Source organism: Clavelina lepadiformis, chromosome 6, assembly GCF_947623445.1.
Source record: "Clavelina lepadiformis chromosome 6, kaClaLepa1.1, whole genome shotgun sequence".
Taxonomy (NCBI): domain Eukaryota; kingdom Metazoa; phylum Chordata; class Ascidiacea; order Aplousobranchia; family Clavelinidae; genus Clavelina; species Clavelina lepadiformis.
Window position 1 is genome coordinate 16398704 of NC_135245.1, and position 21785 is coordinate 16420488.

The 21785-nt window shown below is 36.9% G+C and overlaps 2 protein-coding genes across 3 annotated transcripts; both read left to right on the top strand.

Moving 5' to 3' along the window:
* Window positions 1-3056: 3056 nt before the first annotated feature.
* Window positions 3057-8160, top strand: LOC143463463 (alpha-(1,3)-fucosyltransferase 7-like). 2 transcript variants are annotated; one of them, XM_076961941.1, is made up of 4 exons: window positions 3057-3322; window positions 3774-5553; window positions 5659-5884; window positions 7177-8160. In XM_076961941.1, the coding sequence occupies exons 2-4, from the start codon at window positions 5195-5197 to the stop codon at window positions 7768-7770; spliced, it is 1179 nt and encodes a 392-aa protein (XP_076818056.1). In that variant the 5' UTR covers window positions 3057-3322; window positions 3774-5194; the 3' UTR covers window positions 7771-8160. The 2 variants fall into 2 exon arrangements, with proteins under 2 accessions (XP_076818056.1, XP_076818055.1); XM_076961940.1 differs by lacking the exon at window positions 3057-3322 and adding an exon at window positions 3395-3601 and having other exon boundaries at window positions 3673-5553.
* A 2379-nt stretch (window positions 8161-10539) lies between these two features.
* LOC143463167 (solute carrier organic anion transporter family member 4A1-like) lies at window positions 10540-18200 on the top strand. Its single transcript, XM_076961568.1, has 14 exons — window positions 10540-10752; window positions 13031-13165; window positions 13306-13587; window positions 14383-14498; window positions 14656-14749; window positions 14971-15059; window positions 15144-15267; window positions 15537-15709; window positions 15842-16003; window positions 16095-16273; window positions 16368-16514; window positions 16648-16701; window positions 16793-16963; window positions 17894-18200. Exons 1-14 carry the CDS (start codon window positions 10658-10660, stop codon window positions 18008-18010), a joined length of 1938 nt encoding a protein of 645 aa, XP_076817683.1. The 5' UTR covers window positions 10540-10657; the 3' UTR covers window positions 18011-18200.
* The last annotated feature ends 3585 nt before the right edge of the window (window positions 18201-21785 follow it).

Genomic DNA, 21785 nt, shown 5'->3' on the forward strand with positions numbered 1-21785 from the left:
TCACATCGTTTTTGTCCAATCGCTTCTTAATGTAATTTTTGAGCTCAAGCGGATCTTTTCCGAAATCAAGGGCATTTAGATCAGCATGGGCCTCTTTGATGGTGTACGTACAACGTTCCATTTTGAATATTAAGTTTGAAATATTGTTGTAGTAGTGGAGGCATATTTCTGTTAACTGACTAGTCAACTTTGGATCGTTGACTGTAACCGTTTGTAACTGTAAGTGTTATGTACGCTAATCCTACAGTTTGCCTTCGTTCAATCAGAAATTGCCTTACTTTCTTAGTGCTTAAATCGGTTCTTTTTATTTAAAGTATACAACAATATGACTTTATTACTCAAAAAATATGACTATATAACTTAAAAAGCTGATTTATGACCTAACCAGGAAAATATGACTTTATATGACTTAACTTTCTTAATATACGTCATAGGGATGCGGTTTTTGCGTTAAAATTGATTTCACGACTTACTGAAAAAAATATGACTTTAATGACTTTAAATGGCTTTAAATGGCCTTAGTATTATGTTCCACCTTACAGTAGGAAGGATACTAGTCCTACTTGCCATAATGCTTCATGCTGACTTTATCAGATCAGCATTTCTGACCCAAAAGACCATGGCATGTGTAAGCTTGTGACTTCATCACAAAGCAAATTAAAGACGGAGTCCCTGGGACATGCATAGAATAAAATGAGACCTGTTATTTTATCGAATGCTAAACAAGACCGAAATTTCAAAACAACAGAAAGCATCTAGAATCTAGATCGACAACACCAACCAGCACCCAAAGTCAATATCGACGTCAATATCGACCGTTGTTTTTATTCAATATGTAGCGGTCTACTCTCTCGGTTGCAACTTTGTGCCACTGCCACCTACAAAAAATACACTAATACAGCAGTCCCCAACCGCCGGTCAGCGTATTTTTTTTGCGATTCCGCGAGTATCTTAATTTCTGCCAAGCTAGTTTTAATATGAACTCTTACTAAGTTGTTACTCTCTTTGAAACACATTTTACGCCTGGCCGATTCACAGCAGTAAAACTGGGGTATCTCGCCTTCGTCGATACGCAACGACAACTTGGTTAACAAAAAGGTTAAATATATCTGTTCTATTGAAAACGATCTTTTGTTGCCGGTCCGTAAATATTTTCCTTAAGGTGCGCAGTTCCATTTGTTATGGCGACAAAGAAAACAGGTAGGCTAAACACTCGAGATTACGCCCTTCGTACGCAAAATCAGTAGTGACTGGATATACAGAACAATGTATTAAGTGCAGCATAATTGACTCTCATATAAATATCTATAAAATATTATGAAAATGCAAAACAGATTACGAATGTAAAATTCAGGAATCTCTGTTATTAAAAAGATAAATCTCCCATTAAATAAGCAGGCATTCGAAAATGGCGCGTCTTTTCCTTTAAACGTCTGTTAAAACATGCTTTAAATATAGAGCCGCTAATGCATTATCTAGAGTTCTAGAATCTAGACTGTAGAAAATCTTTTATCCTGAACCTCATATGTGTCAAACTCCCGGCCCCCTTTAAAATAAAACTTGGCCCGCAATGTTATTTATATTTTGAACTATTTTCGACCCGCGATATCATTGTACAGTATAACTTCCTTTTTTCAAGCAAGAAACAAGATTATCACAAATCGCACAATACTGTACCACAGCAGTTGCCCTACCATGCGATAGAATAAATAGATTTATTCTAACGCTTGTAATTTGGGCAGCCCTTTTCTCTGTTGTTTCTTAATTCTTTAATGCTTTTGCAAGGAGTTATATGAAACATAATAACGTAGCAGAAGAATAATTAAAAATAGCCCAGTCAAAACTGTTCTTATTCCGCAGCCTCAGTTTAATTTTGGCAAGTCTAATAGTACGGCAGCTTTCAATATGGCCAAAAGGAAAGTAGCTATTGAGAACAGGTATATTTCGGACCGCTACTGACCGCTTATTACTGCATTTCTGCGTATGAGCTTATAGTTATAGCATACCGTAAGCCGCGTACATTCATTTTTGGCATATTTATTTTATCGGTCTACTTTGTGCTCATATTTGAGAGCGGCTTCTTTAAGCATCGTACAATGCAGCACAAGCTTAACAAAATAGTTTTCAATTCATGTTGTTCTGGGCTCCTGCTGATTGCACGGCGCAACTTCTGTGAAATACACTGGTTTTCTCAAAGCCTTGTTTTCAATAATAAGCCTAGTTCGTGGTAGGTTAGCTTTTATTCTACTTCTTGGTAGGGCATATTATCGAGTGCGACGTATTTTTACATTTTTTCGTCGATATTTGTGCGACTTGTATTGGAAGAAATATTATAAACCGAACTTAAAACATCAAAAAGTCGGTTTTGTTTCGCTGCCTGTTCCAATTCATGTACTCGTGTAACGAAATGTTCAATCAAGTTTCATCCTTACGGCCCGCGTTGTTAAATAAGTTTTGAGTTTTGGTCCTTGGTGCGATTAGGTTTGACACCCCTGGTCTACTGAGTTCTTAATTAACTGAGCTATTTCTTTCGTTGGACTTGCTGTTCACTAGCGGGTTGGCTTGTTTTAAGGAGACGTTTCTGGTCGGTATAAGCACACGTATTTCAGTGAGCTTATGTTAGTCAATGATCTAGTGGGCTAAAGCAATCATTTAAGTATAGTAGTATGGTATATATAGCTTTGATTTCCGCCAAATATGATGATTGGCTCATTCTTTTTCGGTCATTCCCAACAATAAATAGCCTACGCATGCATATAGCCCTGTAGCCATTTTCTCGAAAAGATAGCCCATCTGGAGACTTGCGAAGCTAGTAAGTTTCAAAACTGTTACGTTGTACCGTAACGGTTCAGGTTGATCGAGTGTTTGCTGGGCGTTGAGTAAATGCTTGCTTGGTCAAACCGTGGAAAAGCACCTAAATCACTCAGAAGGGGAAAGTATACAGTTATAGTAAGTTATTGTTAAAATCAATCGTCGTTTTTTTACGTTCAACCCAGGATATAACCATTTTTACAATCCTTAAAAACTTATGAGAACGTGTTAAGAACTAGTTTGGTGTGAAGGATTTCCATCCGTTCAGATGAAACACACGTTTCAAGAATTAGTTTTCAAACTTATATATAAAAACAACGGTTGGCAGAACACGGTCTCTATGGTAGAGAATCTTACTGCGTACACTGCAGGCTCTGTCGTCGATGCTCTTCGGTTTGTCAAACGCTTGACTCTTTATTTTAATCGATCAAGTGCTGTACAGAAATATATGGATAAACCACAGTTAAAGAGAATCAGCTTCAGCGTACATCTACAAAGAGCAAAAATAAGGGTATGTAGGCTACAATAGATAGGATATGTTAGAATATAACTGGAAAAACGTGGGCTGAAAAGCAAAATTTATAATTAATTAAGCAATTTTAAAATAAATAACAATACGTAAGTTGTTACAGGAATATTTTATGCCTGTCGATATATATTCATACCTGTAGTGATTAAGTTGAAAGTGAAATGCTGCAAAATGTAAATCACGCAATGAACCAGACCTGTAGGCCTGTACGTCGTGGTTAACGGTTATGGTACCATTGCAATCGTACCGTATTTTCTTCAGGTGCAAACTTTAATCTAACCACAACGAAAAAAGCAGATATATAACACTAAGAATCATTCTCTCTGTTATAGGAAAGGTTATTCGTTTATTTTCAAACTAATAAATTGACTGGAGACAAGCGACTTATACTACTCTCAAAATGTTCGATCTCCCGATTCAATTTTTTTTGCAGGAAATCTTCATTCCCATCAACAAACGGTTGTTTCTAAGGTATGACTTTCAATCGACGTGTAGGCTTTATTTCTTTTTCGCTAAGCAAGCCGGCTAGTTACAGCATGGTACATAAACTTGTTTTTATTTCAACAGAAGATGTGTAATGGTATAGTGGTAAAAGCCGTATCCGTTCCTGATAACGAGCTGCATAGACGTTTTTGTAACAGGGTTGAATCGTCCTAGGTTGAATGGTCCTGGGTTGAATGGTCCTGGGTTGAATCGTCCGTGGGTTGAATCGACCTAGAACCATCTGCAAAGTTTTTGGTTAGTTACATAACACTTCAGTTTGGATTGGTCGCTTATGCACAACTTCCTTTTAGAACTTATTTCTTGTAGCCTAATAACCATTTATTTAATTGAATGCAGTGCAATGCAATTACACTGCGCGCTACAAATAAAAGTTTAAAAACTGAAATACCAACGAAGTTAATTTTTCCAGAACAAACTTACCGTTTAAAAAAATGTAAGTTAAACAAATGGTAAATACGGTATTTTTTCAAAAAAACCGGCTAATGAGCAGCTATATTAAGTTGATCACCATCGATGAGTATAAAGGTATCGTATAAGATTAAGCCTGCCATACGTAGAGCTTGGTATTTTTGTCTGTTTTCTGCAGTTCCGCCAACAAACAACAATGGATTGAGCGACCGCATATCATAGCTACTTTGTATCAGTTTCCATGCTATAGTTTTTTTAAGGAAAATCGAAAACTGGAAACGGAAACACGAAATTGATCGCGAAATACACGCTCTGCAGGAACTAAGGATTCGAAAACGCAAGATGTCTCGCTCCGTATGGCGATCGTTGAATTAATTATCGATGAGACGATGAGTTTATTGAAACCGCTCAAAATATCGCTTCCTCGATTACTTGATATAGACATAATCTCCCAGAACCTGCTTACAAAACAAGAGCGTAAAATTTTTTTATTTATTTATTCTAAATACTTTGCCGTCGACATGGGAACAATTCGCACTCTATTGGTGGAGTATTCCTGTCACTCCTATATTTGTTATTATAATGGTTGACTGCGACCCACCGAAATGAACTGACGATCAATACTTTTGTGACGATGCGTAGATTCACAACCACTGGTGTTGATGTTTTCCTTTCCTGACATATAGTATTCTCTGAAAGTCGTCTGCTACTTTTGAGGCTCGCAAATGTGAAATCAGTAATACGAGAGTAGGGCTTACAGCGTTTCAGTATGTTCAAGTGTTTGCTTCACTCCGTTTTGCTGCGATGTGCTGTGCAGCATATGGGATAAATAAATAATTAATTTATTGTGTAACTTGTATCGACTGGTTCAGCACGAGTTAGACTTACCGAGGGAAAGCTTTAAGCAAATTTAATTTTTTTCTGATAAAATATAATTAGGAGATGAAGGTTGTTAAGATTTTTTTAATATATCTCAGTGTGGCGTTTACTGCTGCCGTACTAATTGTGTTATACGAGCTACAGTGCTTCACGGTGGGCACAAAGCAGCACAGAACGTCCGTTGAGTGTCTTCACAGAAATTGGCACAAAACATCGACTGATAAAGCGTCAAAAACAATCAGGAATCCACTCATCCTGTATTGGGATTATCCGTGGCATGTTCGTCGAGCTGGAGATCCAGAGGGAACGAAGATTGGGGTTTGCGAAACAACTTATAACCGCAATATGTTGGAAAAAGCTGACGCGGTGGTATTTCACTACACAGTAGTCAGCGGTCGGGATATACCCTGGCGACACTATCGGTGGGTTATACAGTATATCTTATTATTTAACTAACCGAACTAATGTAACTAACCCAAGCTGTTTACAATTAACAACTGTAGCTGGCAAATTCTGTTTGTTTGCAGACATCCAAAGCAAATCTTTGTATGGTGGAGTGGAGAAGCACCTCCGGTGTTGCAAAATGAAAACTACCAACTAGACGTTTTTGATGGCTTTTTCAACTGGACCTGGACCTACCGCAGAGACGCTGATGTATTGCGGAACTATGGTTACCGTGGCGACGTACTTAAATCCGTAGAAAAAGGAAAAGATGCCATTGATAAAATCATCGCAAAGAAAAAGAGATTGGCAGTGAGTTATTTTTTTACTATATAATTCTTTGTACTGGGATACGGTTAAAACTAGAAAATTGCGGTAAATTTATAATCTTTTAATTTACATGCATTTGACCTGATTTGAACTTAAAAATTGCAACAAATGTAATTGCTTATGGTTATAGTATTACCGTATTTTAACACGCTTCTCTTTTCGTGACAATTATTTGTGGAGGAAGTCTTGAAGTGGTATCGCCATATGTGAGAACAAATTAATTCAGTATAGTAACGTTTGGAGTTAATACATAAGAAAAATTGACAGTATGGTTGATAAAGGCAATTAGGAAGTCTCAACGTAAAGCAATTTCACATCATAATGCGGCACGACAATTTCCCGTAGCATACGCGGAAAGCTCGCTTCAGTCTTTAACTTTTCAATTATGCTTTACCGCCTATCAGCTACACTGTTACCCCATGTACACTTTTACTACCTCCGTACATACAGTTCCAACTTCCAGGTTGGTTTGTTTTTAACCGTGATGAACCGTTTGCACCTGATGAGCTTAAAGATAAGTTCTCGTTGGTAACAATTTAAGGTTTATTTTACAAACAAATTTGACGATTCCTTACAAATTCGTACAAACAAGCCTGATATGTCATCTATGTATATCACGAGAAATGTAATGGAATGTCAAGCGGGTTCAAATATTCGAAAGATTTTGGTTTGATATCAATTTTGTAAACTACATTTTCGAAAGAAATATTACTGAATTCCTCTAATAGCGAAAACAAAACAATAATTTTTTTATTATTGTTAACAAAAACTGCTTCATCTGTAATTTTGAAATGTTTATCAAGCAGAAGAAAACTCTAAGATATATACCTGTATATAAAGCTTTGGAAATTATCGCAATTCTTGTAATAGAAATTTATTATGGGAGAAACTGTCATGGTACATCAAGCCTAAGCTTTTGTCATTCGTTCTTAAAACATTCTAGGAGTGTGCTACTTGCTATCAGCAGTTCATTCTCCTAGGATAAAAATTGGATAATGTTGTGATTAAACTTGGTGTTGCTATGACTATGTCGTCCCAGCATTTGAATGTCCAGTACTAATATTAAGTTGAGTAAGGGATTATCTACTGCCGGCTAGCTAGGACTTATCGTGACGCGCCTAGATCCTCCTTAGAATGCATGTACACCGTCGTCTCCGAGATCGAGTAAAAATCAAACTTTAGAAAGCCCAAACTGTGATGCAGAAAATATTAGTCCTTAAGTTAAACTTGTGTCCTATTGTTTAAAAACTTGTTTAATCGTATTTGTTTCGCAGATTTGGGTTGTAAGCCAATGCGACTACACGGAAGGTGCTAAGAAACGAATCAGATTTGCCAAGAGGTTGGCCAGGGCTGGTGTAAAGTTTACCGCGTTTGGAAAATGTTTTGTTCAAGCTCTACCTCGGTCAAACGAAATGAGAGCCATTGTACAACAACACAAGTTCTATCTCGCGTTTGAAAACGCCATTCACTGCACTGATTACATCACAGAGAAGTTCTGGAACAATGGTTTGTTCAGTGACACTGTACCCGTAGTGTGGGGTCCGAAGAAAGAAGATCTTCTCGAGGTGGCGCCGCTGGACTCTTTTATCTTTGCGGAGGATTTTGAAACTCCAGAAAAGCTGGCAGAGTATCTTTTGTTCGTGGATAAAAACGACGAAGAGTACCGGAAGTATTTTCGCTGGAGAGAAGATCCAAACATCACAGACGCAATGATGATTGAGATGACAAGAGAAAGATACCCGGACCTCAATGTACAAACTCCTCCTAAGACAATTTGCGATAAACTTTTATATAACCGGACCTCTAAAACCATACGTTCATTGCTAAATGAGTTTTGGGATAGAAATCCACCCGACTGTATCGTATAGGCTTGTAAGTATATGTGATTATCACTAAGACCGGTCTAGTGGTCCGGTCCACGTTCCAAGGCTTAACAACGTAAAAGGAGTTGTTTAAGCACGATTGCTTTCAAAGTATCCCAACGTGTACACAAAACTTTGTTACCACAAGATATCGGTTTGTTTGCTTGCCAATTGCAATAATTGATCCTGTATATTTAACTTCGTTTTAATGCTTACGTTGAATTAAAGTTTAATTAAACTGTGATTAGATTATTGTTTGTTAAAATCGTTGATTTCGTTCGTTTAAATCTTCGCTATGGGAAACAGGTATGCAATTCGTAAATGTCGTTTTATAGTAATTACATCTTTAAGTAACCCGTTGTTTTATTCAGGTTTTATTACAGGACCAATTAACGTGGTAATGTTTTACATAGAAAACGTACACAAGATGACGCGATAGAGCAAGGTATTAAGAGAACATAATCTGTAAACTTTATAGCAAGGGAAAGTCAAAGGCCGACTAAGAGCGGCATTTCGGTTTTATATTCAATAATAACTAACTGAAATATAGATCTAGATTTCATTTCTAAATATTTTATGTAGCATAAAATAAAGTCAGTATTGTCACTAATTTATGGTGTCTATTGCTGAAGACGCGAACTGCCAATGCACGATTTACTATAAAAGTGTTCCGTTTCTTAAGACAGAAGAACTTGTAGGATATTTGAAGCATAAGCATACCTGTTGGTATAATCTAGATTTCATGTGAATAACACAATCACATTACAAATCGTTCATTTATTTAGTAAGAAAAACATCTTTGAAGTACAGCCTACTCTGCCTTTTCTCCTTCTAAATGTCCACTGCTTGCGAGCACGTGCTACTTTTCAATAAACTCGCTGACTGAGCCCGAGTTTCTACAGTGAATTAGGACGCCAGACAGAAATTTGCCCACTTTTAGTGTGACCTCACGATACTCAATTATACCTCAGAAAATGCTGATCATCGTTTCTTGATTATCGTTGTTCCATTTTATCACGTTGTAATGATTCTGCAGACTGGAATCACACCTTCCGTAGATCTAATGTGAAATTTTAAGCTATGTGCGTCAATTGACGCGCTTGGTCGTTGTAGGTAGACATATGCTTAAATTTGTCGTTTTAATCCTAAAACCTCGAAAAGTCAGACAAACAGAGCGTTGTAAGAAACAAATTATTGTCAAGAAGTTTCAGCAAAAAAAGATGATGCCCGGTGGAATTATAAGAAATTAAATACTTGAAATGCGTCAATTGACACGCTTGGTCGTTCTTGTGTTAAATGCTTTTCGCTTCGTTAATTAATTATTTTTGGCAATAGGCGTAAAAACTAACATTTGATCAAATAAGTGTTGCGGAAATATTATATGAGCGAGTTATTCAACAATTGAAATGCTGTTTGCACACATCAGCAGAAAGCATTGAAAACGTTTATACAAAATAGCGGCAGTTGCTGCATAATAATCAGATCGATCTTTGTTTTATAAAAAAAAGTTTTGTGAGAAAGAAAAGGAAGAAATTGTGAGTTTGAGTTTCTGCAAAAATCAAGCAAGCAAAATCTTGGACATAATATTTTAATTTATATCAAGAAACTTAAGTGAGTAACGTGATAATTACGTCGCATTTAGCGTAGAGAGCAACGCTTATTTTCCGCATTGTAGTTAGCTATGGTTATACGTTAATGAGTTACGAGTCCGCAGGGCGAAGCAAATCACCAGCACCTCTCTCTGCCGGTTTGTGCTTAACCCACCCTCAAGGTAAAAATTGTGACGATATTTCCACATTTCCAACAAAAATAAAAACGTCACCTGTGCCTAAGATTACAATTGAATAGTTGGAAGATTTTCGCCTTTAATATAGACTTGATCGGCAGCATTATAGTTATATTGCTATGATTTATGAGCGAGAGTGTTTGCAAGGAACCGACCAAAACTTTAGTGTTACAGGCGACATAACGCCGGTGTAAATATAATTACATACTTGGGCTGAAGCGGATAGTTATAAGAAGTATTATTTAACCATCAGCTGCTGGGTTATTACAAGAACCGGTGCTTCCGGAAAGTCCAGCAGATTTTAAAATCAAATTTGTTAACTATCATCAGTTTATTATTTCGTGCACAAAACATGCGACAGATAGAGAGCATTGTCTTAATTAGAGAGATAGTTAGCTTTGAAAGCCTCCGCACACCTTATAACGTTATTGGTGCGCTGATACCGGCAAGCTGTCAATCAAATGTTTCGGACCTAAACGCGCGACGTTGTCAGACTGCCTTGGTACATAAGTGACATCATAATTAAAGCAATAATAAGATAATTTTGTGACGAAATGAACAGCATTGACTGCGGTTATATTACGTCTGTCTTGGCTTGCTTTTAAATGACGTATAACATTCTGGCAGAGTTACAAGTGAGGTTATGCGCTTAAATTAGCGTCGTTTTTCGTTTTATTGCACAATTTTTTTCGTTACCAAATAAAGTTGCAGTGTTTAATTATCTCTCGGACAAACCAGTATTTTCTCTCGGATCCATAATATCCAAAGGTTTACTATAGCAACAAAATGGAGCAGAATAATGATTACAATTTGCTTATTAGATGTATTGCTTCGATGCGTTGGAAAAGAATCTTCGGCGAAACTTCGGCGAAAGGAAGTAGGCCGAATATACGCTTACGTGCGTTTGTGGACACGTCATCTAGCAAACTTTTTCCCGGTCAGGTCGAAAATAGATACGAGTCAGCAAAGGATAGTGTGAGCATGTCGTAGGCACGCCAGGCTTGAAAAAACATTCCTCTGACGATTTTATTTTCATTTCTCCAAAGCAGTAGCCTTGTGCGGAGTTAGCGACCTAGTGGTTAATATTTGTAAAACTTCAAAATAACTATGGAATGCTCAAAAGACAATAATGCTGACCTCGAAGAGTTGAATTTAGATGAACACTGTGGTTGTCAGAGTTATACTTGCTGTGTAAAACGGAGGTAAGAAGTAAGACTGTAATTGTTTTAATTACGCAAAGTTACGTTTGTTGGTAAATTATCTTTATCTGATGCGGACGAAAGTGTAAGTAGATTTACCTTTTACTATAAGTTAGTGCGGAAACGTAGAAACCCTGACATATAGGTGTTTATACATTAAACTTTCATTTGCACATTGATACGAAAAACCGTTTGGTTTTTGGTGTTTTAATATCAACTTACCCAAACTTCTTGCACGCAAACAGTTTGCGTTTACGTCTGAGATGAAATATTTTTCTGGCCGATTTCGATATAAATATCAGATAAAAGGTAGGTTTGTACGCCAAACACTAACAAAACTTGTAATAAAACACATGCGTAGAAAATGAGGTAGATATAAGTTCTATTCGGAACTGTATTATGACCTAACTATGATTTGACATAGTTATTTTACATAAATTCCGTGCTATAAGTCGGCCCTGTTGAAACGATTTCACCTCAGGAGAATCAGAATTTAGGTAAAGCACGTTTAACGAACGTGTTCATGCATTTCCGTGTGACGTAAAGCGTAAAAACACCTGCAAAATTATGTCCTTTTTATTAAACGGAAACATGACAAGACTTAGCAAATAAAATGCCTATGATGCTATCATTTCACTTAAAGTTATAGTTAGTTAGTTATAGTTAGTTCTTATGTCGTTTGTTTTAGGCGCCAACAGTTAATAATTCGTTGCTGTTACCTCATGTTGCTATGTATGCAGCCGTTTGATTTTAGAGACATTTTTAAATCAAATCTTCAAAGTGCAGTCAGTTGTTTCTTAATTTTCAGCAAAGCTGTTGTAATTTGCAACAAAGTTCGTAATAGCTTGACGCATTGTAGAAAAGATGGAGTGCAAACGTAACAAACAAAAATTTTTTTAACCCTTCTCCCACCGATGATGTCAGGCGATGGGTTTCTCAAAGATTTCAATGCAGCTGTTCATGAAGACTTTGTGATAGAAAAAATTGTATAGGGCATAAAGGCGAATACTTAAACTTTCACAAGAGTTCAACTGATTCGAATGCGCTATAAATATAGAAATCCGTTTTTGCTACTCGCCGTGAATACCTACATTAAAAATATATGCGTAAGTAGTTATAGAATTGCTTTACAATTTTACAGCAGGAACCCGCAAAAATAGTTTTTGTATCACCAGGTTGTTAGCACGCGATTCGTTGTAAGACGTTGGCATTTGTTGCACATGGTTTAAATTAAATTTGTTTTAGTGAAACAATAACCTAACAAAATTATGGTTAGTATTTTCTTTTTGCTATATTAATCTTCCTGTCTCATGTTCCGTACTTCTTTGAATTCTCTTGCAAGGCATCATGCACATCTCGCACGATCCTTGCTTCACAGGTCCAGGACATGATATGCTCCCTGGGCATAACGAGGCATACATATCTTTATAGGTACTCTTTAATTTTGAAAACCTTACACGGACGCATATTCCTATAATTAGAAATTGCAACCTTTGTGGTTGAGTCTTTTCCAGCGAGAAAGTGACAAGCGGAAACCACGTCATAACTATCGCAATTTGATTTGTTACGTATGACTTTTTTATAAAAGACTTACTGAAAGATGACACAAATTTAACCAAAACGATACAATCAAGTCCCCGTGACGTGCATGCGGAGACGGCCACAATGACGTCAAGTTAAAAAACGTTGGTTATTTAAGGAACGCAGAAACTTCCAGTTATGCATAAAAATGCACGTTTTCAAAACTTTCATTTTACGATAATGTACATGTAAGTTTCGCATGGCGCGTATGTAAAGCAAAATCCCGATGTGGCATTTACAACAGACGAAATAGGAAAAACGCTCCTATATGATACGGTCCAAATACAATGATGAATCAGTGATTGACGATAAGAATAAAACGCCTTCTTTTCATTGAAATTGACCATTAGTAATAGCACACTTGGGTTATAAATAAAATTAAGTTTCTCGTCATTTCTCGTATTACTTTTCTTTGATGATTGGCAGAAAAGTCTTACGTCATAGGCAAGGTGCAACGCTTATTCCTTTTATGACAAACTTTTCATCACGTGAAGTGTTGTCATGTCACGACCCTAAATCGTTAACAAACCATTACCTGGAAAATCACGTGACAAAATCTTGACGCTCCCCTTTTATGGTCCATCCATTCACAGATGCGAGATTATTGAAGAAGAAATTGATCAAAGATAATGAAAATGTTTAAGAATGCGTGCTGTAACAAAAGCCTTAATTGTAATATTTTTATTGTTTTTCTCCACAGGAGGTATCCCGTAAAGTACCTTCAGCAATTTGCGACACCGAAATGGGCTTTGGCTTTATTGTGTTGCCTCGGCTTTCTGCAGGGTTTCGTCATATCCGGTTTGGTTAATGTTGTCATAACAACAATCGAGAAAAGGTATCGTTACCTAAGAAAATAAACAGTACAACAAACTGGCCCACACTTTATATCGCACTAAAGCTTTATTAGAATCTAGTATTAGAATCAGTATCGTATTAATATAAAGACATTTTTAAGACCAGCGGCAATTTTTGTAGATTCGGACTGAGCAGCGCTGAATCTGGCCTCGTAGTTAGCTCCTACAACATTGCATCTTGCCTTGCTATTCCTATCGTAACATACATTGGGGGAAAGGGACATAAACCCCTGTGGATTGGATGGGGTATGATCTTGATGGGGATTGGCTGCGTTGTTTTTACTTTACCCCACTTTACAAGTGCTCCCTATCATGTGAACGAGACTACAAACCCAAGCATAAACATGCTTTGTGTTGCCAATGAAACTTTGCTTTCGACTGTGGAAGATTTAAATTTTTACAAGTAAGTGCAAAAAATGCAATTTGAAAATTGGTTAATACAGTTTTTCCTGGGGATGTTATTTTTATCTATCTCCTATATGTCAGCAACTCTTTGCACGTTATCAGTCAACAAAAGTGATTACTTACTAAAGCAGAATCACAATAAACAAATAAGAAACATTTTTTACGTTGTAAACTAGACAGTGGGTAAAAGCGCTACTCAAGGTTTGCTTTGTATCAACATTACAAAAAAACTTCCTCTCCCAGCCACTTTACCTTTACTGGAAACAGGAAATCGCGTTTCTTTCGGCAAACCAGGAAGTTTATGAACCTGTTACTAAGCGCTCCGCTGTGGAATATAACTATTTTGTTACAGTAGTTATCGATTGATGGACGAGAGTTAAACTACGAATTACAGATCAAATACAATCATAAAAATAGTTTTCGCGCGGTCGTTCTAATTTATGTAACTCTACTTTTTATTTTGTAGCACATTTTGTAAACTTGTAGCATGATTATATGATAAACTTTAATACGGTATATATATAACAGATGTTACGTATCAGTTTAAAGTTTCATTTGGGGCTTTTCGGGCGTGACTACCATGTTGAGATTTTTACCATGATTTGAATGTTTTGTGTGGTTTCATGTTACAATAATGAAACTAGAAATAGCTTTTAAGTGGGATTAATTGTTGGGATTATCGCCAATTTCACCAACACAGCTATGCACCAAATTATTATGTCGGTATCGTTTTTCAAACTGTTGCTTTTCTTCTTTGTGTATCATATTTCATCTATAATCTTTTTCTTTTTAGGTACATTTTCATCCTTTCTCAAATCATAAATGGCATCGGAACAACTGCTCTTTATACTATTGGTATGACGTATTTAGATGAGAATGTGACCACAAAGCAATCTTCCATGTATCACGGTCAGGGGAAATCTTTCTTTTTCTATATCCATATGATATACAATATGACCATAATTACCCCAAACACTTTAATAGCAATAAAATGCATACTATGGCATGTTTGTGGTCTTTATGTTATCCTAGATTTATCATTTTTACTGTACCTTGTAATCTGCAGGTATTTATCTAGCTGTAGCGGTCGCTTTGGGTCCGGCAGCGGGTTATATGCTGGGAGGGGTTACGCTGAAAATGTACACAGAAGTAGGACGAAGGTGTGATGTAACACACGTTCTGTACTTGTTTGAAAATATTATATCTAATAACTAATACGATAAAGCAGAGTGTGGATTATGACTTTTGTTTCCTAGCACTGGATTTTGTGATGTGAATATTTTGAAATTATGTCCGACCTTAACTTGCACGTATATGAAGGTATTTCCTCCACGACGCTATTATACAAAATTTCTTACACATTTTATTATCTTTGCTCAAGGCCGGATTTATCGCAAACTGATGCAGCTTGGGTAGGGGCCTGGTGGTTTGGATTTTTGATCTGTGGGGTGCTGATCTTTATCTTTAGCAGTAAGTAGACTACGCAGACCATTTTCTTTTGGCTAAACTTAAACGCAAGTCCTCTTTTCGTAACTAATAACTTAACTTCTACAGTACCGTTGTTGATGTTTCCGAAGATAATGCCAAACACCGAAGAAGTTAGACAGAACAGATCGAACGAAATGCACCGGGATGCTCTAGCTCAGTCAGCTGCTGCTGATTCCAAGTTTGGAACCAGGTAAACCCTATAAGCCTGCGCCGATATAATGTTAACAACGGATAGAATGAGATGCAGAAAATGTGCAACGCTTTAGTCCGTTTTGTATAGAAGGACAAAACGTTAAGCTATTAGGCTAGGCCTATGTTGATTAATTATGTTTATATACTGCATGTTATAAGTTACATAACATATATCAACTACAACTAGATCACCCGAATTCCTCTTGTCTATATTCTACCCGTTGCAGTGAATAATTGGTTTTAACATGTTCTTTTTTTGATTTTCAGATTAAAAGACGTGCCCAAATCTTGCTTGGTCTTGCTCAGGAATCCAGCTTTCATATTTGTCGCTTTGGCTAACGCGGTGGACTTTGGATTGGTCGCTGGGTTTGCCGCTTTCACGCCAAAGTACCTGGAATCAATGTTTGACTTGAATCCTACCGACGCCGCTTTTTATCTTGGTACGACGTAAAGCCTACTTTTAAGGTTTTACAAACGGTTTGAAAATATCCCGACTACCTAAAATGTATGAATTAATAAAAGAACAACTTCTTATACTTGGTTTGGAACAACATGTAGTTGTTTTGGGGTAGGCGTTGCGGTTGTGGTTGGTGGCGCGCTCGGGAATATTCTTGGTGGACTTATCGTGTCTAAGGGTAACCTCAAAGTTCCAGGAATGATGAGACTTTGTATATTGAGCACTTTGGCAGGATTGGCTTTGTCGTTTATATACTTTCTAAGCTGCGATAACACGGGTAATATACCAGCCAAGGCTAACAAGACCGTCTTATGAAAAACAATCATGTAAGTTATATCTTTGACTGTTAATATCTGCAATTTTTGTAGCATTTGCTGGAGCAACTGTTCCATACACAAATTCAACCAAAACGTCTTCAACTGATTTTGCTTCCAAGTGCAATTCCCAATGCAATTGTTTAAACGACGCGTATAGCCCAGTTTGTGGTTCTGACGGAGTAACATATTTTTCACCATGCTTTGCCGGATGTAGTCAATCGATAAACGGGGTAAATTAGAAACTCGTTTTGGCGACCTGTTATATGCGTTGGTAGAACTCTTTTGCACAGTTTCAGTATAAGTCAATCTGTAAATCCTTCTCAGACTTATACCGACTGCTCTTGTATTGAGATGGGAACAGCCACTCCTGAAAAATGCAAAAATGCAAACTGTGGAAGTCTAGCAGTTTTTCTAATCGCTTTCTTTTTCTTGTTTTTCTTCACAATACTTTGCTGGACCCCTGCGTTACAGGTAAACTTCAAGGCATATATTTCAAACAGTTTGAGGCTGTAAGTGTAAAGTGTTATTATTAAGTCTTAATGCTTCAGCACAAACTGTAAATACTACTTTTCGTATATTAACTTATAGGTTACCTTTTTTGTAGATAGTTCATCGGGTTGTACCCTTTCCACTACGAGCTTTGGCCGTAGGAATAATGGTGAGAATAACATCATCTGCATTAGTTACATTTTTACCTGCTAATCTTCACTGTGTGCTAACTGCTAACGCATCTTATGATTTCCATGTAGTGGATATTCAATCGCTGCTTTGGGGGAATCCCTGCTCCAATAGTATTTGGCCGAGTCCTGGACCTTGCTTGTGCGGCTTGGAGTGGAGGCGGATCTAACCAGGGATCGTGCAGATTATACAATAACTATGAAATGGCCCGTTATTCCTTTTTTGTTGTGCTATGTCACAAGGTAACTTGCCATTCTTAAACAGTAACGACTTTTTCAAGGTACTTGTTAAGATTGAGTCTTGCTTCGTTTAAGCCTACGAGTGAATAGATATTAGGGATGGGCCGATACGAACCCAAACCCGAATAGATTCGCCGAATATCGCCTTCATGGAAGATTCGGGCGAACACGAATACCAAAACTAGCTAGCCCGAATACAATATTACTTATAAATTTACTGACTTTTGTTAAAAATGGTGATCTAGTTTCCCGACAAAGTTGAACTAGAACTAGTTGAACTAACTCTCCAGTACTTACAAGGAAGGTCGTTTTCCTAACAATTTTACTTTTTCAATCGATTTTTAAACACTATTTTTCGAAAGAAAGCGATTTGTTTATCGATTACGTCATTTTACAAGCAAGACTTAACAACTTTTGGATGAAATTTTATTGTTTGGTTCTAATACGAATAGATTCGGGATTCGTTCGTGTCGACCTTCATGATATTCGGGTTCGCACGAACCCGAATAATCTTCCTCGCAGCACATCCCTAATAGATATATACCAGGGGCGGGCAACTTTTTTGGTCGGCGGGCCTGATATGAGAAAATAAACTACTTGGCGGGCCGGATTCCTGAATCGATACATTAATCGTGTATTTATCCACCTATGCAAGGAATAAATCGTATTTAATGTAAACTTTAAGTTTTTAGCATAGAGACCAAAAACAGTATTTAATGAATTTATTAACAAATAATGTACTTCAATAGCTGCTGAAGTCAAAACTGAACTGCTAAACTGAACTGCTGAACTGTCTGCGGGCCGCTCAAAATCCCGTCGCGGGCCGTATGTTGCCCACCCCTGATATATACCAACTAAATTTATGATTTATAAATTTATTTTCGAAATAGTTAATGAAAAGTTTAGCCATAAACTTAAAAAATTTGGATACAGATTGCTACATTTATTTTGTACGGAATGGGTACAATTTTGTACAAGTCGTCATCTCAAAAGACAAAGATTCCAGACACAGTAGAAGGAAAAGTCAATGTCGCCATGCAAGATCCGTGATTAAGTAAACGTGAATGATACATATCAGGAACCTTGTAGTTTTATTTGAGTTATTTATCATTTTGCATGTTTTCCATGATATTTATTTGTTTTTATGTGAAAAATATCAACATTATTTTTGATGTTGTTCAAATGAGAGGTTACATTTTGTTCGTTTTGTTGTGAAATCTTTATTAAAATTAAACCGTTTGTTTTATCACTTTGTTGTTTACATTAACTCATTATAGGTGCTTTAAGTTCCGTATGGTTTCCCGATATAATTATCGGTTGGTATTAAATTAGGAGTTTAACAGTAATGTCTTACATGAAGGCTTCAAACATAATGCTTACCCATGTAGGCTAATTGTGCGTGCGAGCAACAACCAGACAACCAGCTTGACTAAACAGTCGTAGTAGACTATAGCTTCGAAAGATTTAGGTTCTTTTCCAGCATTAATGTAACGTAATATAAGTTTAATTGTTAAACGTCTAAACGAGAAAAAATGCCAAAACACCGATTTAATAAGTGTTATCACTAAGTTCCTCACAAGTTAGGATTTTGTTGGAGGCGGTAGAAAATTTCGTGAGACTGTACTTAGTGTAATGGAAGATAATTAATATATAAACAGGTTTTCATGACACCTATAGCCTATACATGCACAACAACAAATTCGTAAATTTTAGGTGTAATACCAGTACAAGGTTGTTGACCATTAACACGGTTGCAACTCAATCTGATTAATAAATAGGGAGAATTAAGTGATAATAACTTACAAGTTCATCATATTCCAATGTTTGAAATTCTAAATATAAGCTTAGTGATGCTTTATACTGTACTGGTAAGTGGTGACTGGTGACGTTGTCGTTTTTCAGAGCATGTTTCTATTTTTTTTGAAACATGAAAGCGTTTACTGCACACTTTAACGGTTAAAGTTTAACCCATGCCGATTGCTTATTGGCGAATTCGGCAATGCGTACACCCCAAGGCTTTACATCATATATTGTTATAAAGTCATCAACTGTTCAGATGGCGTGTGCTGTAATCAGGGACCTATCTTAAAGGGAGACTGATGGAACATATAGGCCTATCTCCCTCAACTTTTTCCAATTCATAATTTAATCGGAATTTTAACTTTGTAATTGCCTATTAATTGTAATTACCAATAGCATAAGAGAATAGATTATAGAATATTAATAACCTATAGCAAGTATTCTTTGGTATAAGTTGGCACTTTGAACTCTGAAGGTTAACTTTATTTTTAATTTTTGTACACGAGCTTTCGCATACATAAGCTTGCTTCTTCAGGAGTACTACGAAAATGGAAACGAAAACATTTTTTATTGGCACAGAGTGCCGACCTATATTTTGTTTTTTGTTATTATTTTACTTTAAACTTGGGTTAACACGGTTCAGCCACCATCAACATAGTATTCTATGGAAATACCAGCAATGTTTCAGTAAAAGGGGAAATCCCAGTTTTTATTTAATGATGCCTCCAACTAAAGCAGGGGTTCTTAAAGTATGGGTCGCGACCCAAACATGGGTCGCGGAGGGTCAGAAAATGGGTCGCGACATAGTGACATAGGTGGGTCGCGACATAGGTTAATATAATATAATATAGGTCTATAGGACATTAAAATGGGTCGCGACATAGGTTTGGGTCGTGAGGTGATCATGAAACTCAGATTTGGGTCGCGCTCAAAAAAGTTTAAGAACCGCTGAACTAAAGCAATATATGATTTTGCTTTCATGCAACATCGCTTCATAGTTTTACTATAACAATGCAAGAGCGATTAAAAATCTAAAGTTAAAACTGAATCATGCTGAATTAATTAATCGGACTTTATTCGATTCTCACACTTTGACGAAACAGAACGAACTAATGTTTTCGAACTTTTATTACTAATATTTTGGTTATTATGATTAAGTTATCACGAATATTTCTACAGAGCGTTTTTGATAAAATGGCTGAACCAAAAACTATCTTCAAAATCTGCAACGAAAGATTTGCTACTTCTGGTTTAGGCTATAGGCTATTTAGGGTCTATTGCAAAAATCTGAGAATCGCGTGATATATGTGTATACTAGACCTCTGCGACCCAAATTGTGACGTCAATTGGTTGTGCACCTTAGCACACCCGGACTGCAGAGGCTATGCGGCCATTTTCAGCAAGATCTTGGTTGCGCCAAACAATTAAAAATGACAAGTGCGATGCGCAAAAATGCGCAATTACACAGTACTGTACACAGTACTGTACACAGTTTGACTTGTTAAATCAATTGAAAATTGAGTGCACAGAAGTTCTGTCTAAGTCATTAAGTGTAAAATAACGCACTTTAAGTGTGGCACCGAAGCTCATGAAAATTCGTATTGAGTGCACCTATGTTAGATTCTGGTTCTGCACTAAACCTTAGTCACCCTAGATCTATTTTGCGTGTTATTCTACTGTAATGTTAAATGCATGCTAGGCTATCTAATTCATGTTTGTTAATTTCACGTAAGTAAGTTCTCTCCCTCTAATTCTCTTGATTTTAGTAATCCGGATACCGTATTTCACTAAACCGACACTTTATGCTTAAAATAACTAACTACTGATGAACTTTTGAACTTTGGTGCATGCCATGGCCCATCGTATTCCCGACTGGAAAGCAGTGGTTGTGTGATGCCTGCATAGGCTGCATTGAAGCTTCAATTCTTTGTTTATTTTATTATTTATAATAACTTGGCGTTCAAGCAACCAATGTTTCTTTTAAATTGGTGTGATTATAAAAAGTTTGGCGGTGCCCCTAAAATATAGCCTACAGTTTTGTTGAAATCACTAAGTTCACTTAAACAGCTTGGACTGCTTCGGTCATTTGACAAGTTTGATTGCTTCTAGATGTGTTGAAACTCAATTGAAGCCTAGGGTGTTGCTATGATAATACATCTCACAAAATTCGACCGCTTATTTACAAGTTGAAATGGAAATATTTAATTGAGTTTAATTTAACTATTCGTTTAATGAGGGTGCTTCGAACTCTTTTCTTAACACACCTAAGACAACACCCCAATTAAATTAGATATGATCAAGGCGTGCACAAAACTCCATGAAATCTGTTAACAGCCCTATATAAGCAGAAGGAATGGACATCCACAAATAATCACGGTGTTGTAGCGGCCGTTGGGTGCTTCTTCGTAGGTCACTGGTTAGCGCCCTCGGAATACTCCCCGCATGTGTTAATTTTTCACATTTTTCATTTTTCGCGTCCGTTTTTCCATCCCATTCCTTTCTGCACTGCTAGCGCACAAGACGGCAGTTCGATTAAAGCGTTCAACTAAGAAGCTTGTGTTTTTTCTTATCAATATGTGAGCGAAGCTAACAGACAACTGAAGCAGCAGCCTTCTGAGTCAGGAGTCAGCAACCAAACAACTTAACAGCGCTAACCTTCGCCATAGTGTAAAAGTTGGACAGTTAATATTAACAATTCTTAAGATAATCCGTTCGATTTATTTTAAACATGGCTCAAACAATAACTTAATGTCCGCAAACTCAAGGTTACTGCTAAAAGATTTTGTGTCAGTAGATAAACCTTAGGCTTCAATTGACTTTTACATTATCAACCCATCCACAAGCGATTGAAGTTGTTAAAACGATCGAAGTAATCTGAGCAATCCAAGCTGTTTAAAAAATCTAAGCCATATGTGTCAAACTCCCGGCCCGCTTTATAATAAAACTTGGCCCGCAAAGTTATTTTATACATTGAACTATTTCCGACCCGCGATAACATTGTACAATATAACTTCCTTTTTTCAAG